The sequence below is a fragment of the Papilio xuthus genome, unplaced genomic scaffold, assembly GCF_000836235.2.
Source record: "Papilio xuthus unplaced genomic scaffold, Pxut_1.1 DF826115.1, whole genome shotgun sequence".
Taxonomy (NCBI): Eukaryota; Metazoa; Arthropoda; class Insecta; order Lepidoptera; family Papilionidae; genus Papilio; species Papilio xuthus.
This window is the reverse complement of record NW_013532534.1, coordinates 3,413,220-3,417,059: the sequence shown is the minus strand read 5'-3', so window position 1 is coordinate 3,417,059 and position 3,840 is coordinate 3,413,220. Positions and strand designations below refer to the sequence as shown.

At 34.3% G+C, this 3,840-nt stretch overlaps 1 protein-coding gene across 1 annotated transcript; it reads left to right on the top strand.

Moving 5' to 3' along the window:
• Positions 1–558: 558 nt before the first annotated feature.
• Positions 559–3,372, top strand: LOC106123325 (uncharacterized). Its single transcript, XM_013319577.1, has 2 exons — positions 559–900; positions 1,583–3,372. Exons 1-2 carry the CDS (start codon positions 771–773, stop codon positions 2,203–2,205), a joined length of 753 nt encoding a protein of 250 aa, XP_013175031.1. The 5' UTR covers positions 559–770; the 3' UTR covers positions 2,206–3,372.
• The last annotated feature ends 468 nt before the right edge of the window (positions 3,373–3,840 follow it).

Here is a 3,840-nt window from a genome sequence, read left to right as displayed (position 1 = left end):
CCTTTTCTTTCAAAACGTAAATTAAGATAAGTCGTACCGTACGAGTACTATGCATAATTAATTATTATTTACATTACATTCACATAAATAAAAACTATTTATATACCAGCTTAACGCGATAAGTTATCGCTTATCAAAATAAAAAATTTGCTTCTAGACATTTATAGATAAGTTTGTTCCATTTTTATAGAGCTAGAGACGATTAGTATTTTATCCATAAAACTACGTGAAACTTGGTCTAATGTAAAATAGTAGTATTCTATAAAGCCTATCGCTTTTATTATAATCAGTAGCCTAGCTGCAAATCAAATTAAAAGGGGAATGAATAATTACGTATAAGTATTTCCACTATTTCTGAAAGACAAAGTACAATTCCATATTACACCAAAGTAATTAAATCTCATTATTCCAAACAAAATGGTTCATTTTTATAAAAGAAATTATCGATTTGCGTTGCCGCACGCTATGCACGAACAGCGCTGACGAACGTCGCAATGAGTTATTACAAAACATCGTCAGCCGGCGGCGGCGGGCCACGCACGCGCCATGCACGCCCCTGTTTGTGTGTGCGTGAGCGCGTGACGTCACGTGGCGTCACGATAACACTACTACACCCGTGTCTGGGCCGTGCACGGCGCGAAGCTAGGCGCACGCCGCGTGATCGGCACACGGCGGCCATGCTGCCCCTCCCTGCCCCCGAACCACTCGCGTCCGACGTTCCACGGTGAGCGTATCGTTTGTATTATTGTTTTTTATTTATCGTAATAAATATGGAAACGTTCATAGAACAAGTGAGAAATCATCCTTGTTTATGGGACACTGACAGTGTATCGTACAGAGATTCGGCACGTAAGGATTTGGCGTGGAAAGTGGTTGCTCAGAACTGCGGCCTGGTTAACGGTGAGCGTGTTTTGTTATCGTTTCGAGCGGGACGAGTGAGAAGCGATGTTTTTTTGTTCGTTCTTTTGTTTGTAGTGAATAACAGTGATGTCATAGAAAACCAGCGTATTAGTAGTAATTTTTAAGCGGTATAATATTAAAAACCGTATAAATATATAAATAAACAGATACATTAATGTATTTTAATAACATGACATGCAAAGATTTAAATTATTGCATCAGCCTTTATCAGAGTCTCATCCAGTATTCGAGTTCAGGATAAATTCTCAAACGACATATATAAATGTTGTATCCCCAAAATTGCATATATTGCTATTACTTATTTTTTATGAAACAGATTTAATTCATAATTCTACCGCAAAACAAATGAACCGTTAGGATTCAATAGTTAGGCTGCGAACCCAAGACCCGCGTTGCACTATTAACCTCTAAGCATAGACGTTCATAAACTCGACGTGTTTTTGCAAATACGTGTTACAAATTAGTATTTTTTATAAATTATAAGCAACGGATTAAAACATATCCTTTCGACAAAATTAAGCGAGAAATTATATTACACATTTTCTCTTAGAATTTAATAAAATGTGCGAATATAAGATTACGGCAAGATAACGCTAACATGGTCACGCTCTGAACTAGATTTAAAACAAGACACATAATTAACATAGTTGTATGTTTTTAGCATCAGAAGCAAAAAATCAATGGAAAAGATTACGAGATAGCCACAGAGAAGCGATGCGGAGGAGAAAAACAGCGCTGCAACCTCAAAATTTTGGTCCTTGGAAATACGAGAAACTAATGGAATTCGTATTGCCACAGAACAGAGAAACATATGCAAATTTCTGCAATGAAACGTACACAGAAAATGCTTTAGTAAGTCTATCCACTGAAGACAATGAGTGTAATAGTGAAAGCTCTACACTAGATGTAGAAAGAGAATATAAACGTCAAATAAAGGAGAAAGAAAGAGAAGAAATGAGACGACAAATTTTCGATGAGAATAGAATGAGACGTGATCCACTATCTGATTTATTTTCAAGTATGTGCGAGAAGACACGAGATTTACCCAAATATCTGCAGCTCAGAGTACAAAGGGAAATATTCGATTCCGTCAGTCGCGCTGAAGAAGAAGCTTTATCTTTTGAATCACAAGTAACCAGTGCATCATATTATAATGCTAGTTCTGATAAATTCGGACAAATGGACATATGTGAGTTGGCAGAAACTAAATACAGACAAACTGAAAGTCCAGCGCCGAGCACGTCAGTTATTGTTCCAGAACAAAAGGGAGAAATAAAACGATAAAACATTTTTAATAAGACTTAATACGCACTGAGTTATTTGTAAAGAGAAATTGCATTTAAACTATTAATAGAATAGATGTAGTAATGAAATAGAATATGGCAGAGATAAAGAAAAAAAGATATCGGTTTAGTGTCATATAATGTTTTCGCTTCAATTTCACATTACTGTCCAAGTAGAGTATTGAGTTATCGTGTTTAAGAAAAATACTAATGCAAATCTAAGAGAAAACCATTGTAAAATAAATGTACAATCGTATACTTCAGATGAAAATGTTAAAGGTAAATGAATTAAGCAAAACATAGCACTATAACTTACTGTTTTCCCTTGTGTACCACGTAACTTTCTCAGAGTGACCCTCAAACTTAACCAGTAAATACCGAAGCCGCTCAAACTATCAAAAACTTAAGCACAATTCCCACTTGTGGCTGACCCCTGTTAAAACTAGAATAGCCAAAACCGGAGCCTCTACTATATACGTTATCCATTAATTTAATGAAACTTAGATGTTTTGCCCAACGTAAATAGAGTGCGTACGACAGGCCCTAATGTGTGTTTAATTAGTTTAAGTAATAAATTATTTAAATTTAAACTATTATTTACACCTTTCTATCGACCTGAGTATCTTTCTGCAGCTAAAAAAAAAATAAAACTCCATAGAAAAATGTTCTTGTGTTGGCTGGATATTGTACCCAAATTTTTAAATGCCGCGGGTACATTTTCATCGTGGTGCAAATACAACTTATTGTCAGAAACCTAAGTATTTAAAAAAATCTCTCTAACTTAAATAAATTATAAACCACTATATATCATATGAATTACAAAAATATTCCTAAAGTAATATTCTGGTTATTTCCTAAAAAAAAATACCTAAGCAAATTACAAGAATATTCCAAAACCAGTATAAACTAAACTAGTATAAATATTACAGTAGAACAAACGGCAACATTAAATTCGTAACCTGTCAAGGTGCAGGAGTTGCAAAGACTAACAGATTTCAGATACTCCGCCCGACTGAGGCAACAGATTCCGAAGCCAATGTTCGTATTGCACGAACGAACCACTTTCAAATTCAATTAATCATAGTTCGGATTAGTTCCCCTTTGACGACCTGAGGCCAGACGTGACTGTCTTGCCTGATGGGACTTCAATATTCATTTGTTATTAATTTGTGAAAATTATTTCAACGTTTACTCATATTTTTATTATTTTATCTTATATATAATTTTATTATAATAAATTATTATTATAATAAAAAATATGTAATAAATTTATAAAATTCTCGTGTCACAATTTTCGTTCCCATACTCCTCCGAAACTGCTTGACCGATTCTCATGAAATTTTGTGAGCATATTGAGTAGGCCTGAGAATCGGCCAACATCTATTTTTAATCCCGCGCGGACGGAGTCGCGGGCGTCAGCTAGTAGTAAAAGTATATCAATATAATTCAAAGGTTTATAACGCATGACTGCAAAGAATTACCGCGATTTATGACAAAATCTTAAGCTTCAAATTAATAATAATTTGGAATAATGTTAATTTAAATGAAAAATGTTAATAATTAGTAGAACCTTGATAAAAATAAAACTTTTTTTGATTTAATATCACTACCAAATTTTTAGTCGAAAAACGTCTAT

What these genes read in the sequence shown, in the direction of transcription:
- LOC106123325 (XM_013319577.1), top strand. Translation starts at nt 771, where the DNA reads ATGGAAACGTTCATAGAACAAGTGAGAAATCATCCTTGTTTATGGGAC. An exon ending in GAACTGCGGCCTGGTTAACG is followed by an intron (nt 901 to 1,582) that starts GTGAGCGTGTTT and finishes GTATGTTTTTAG; the next exon opens with CATCAGAAGCAAAAAATCAA.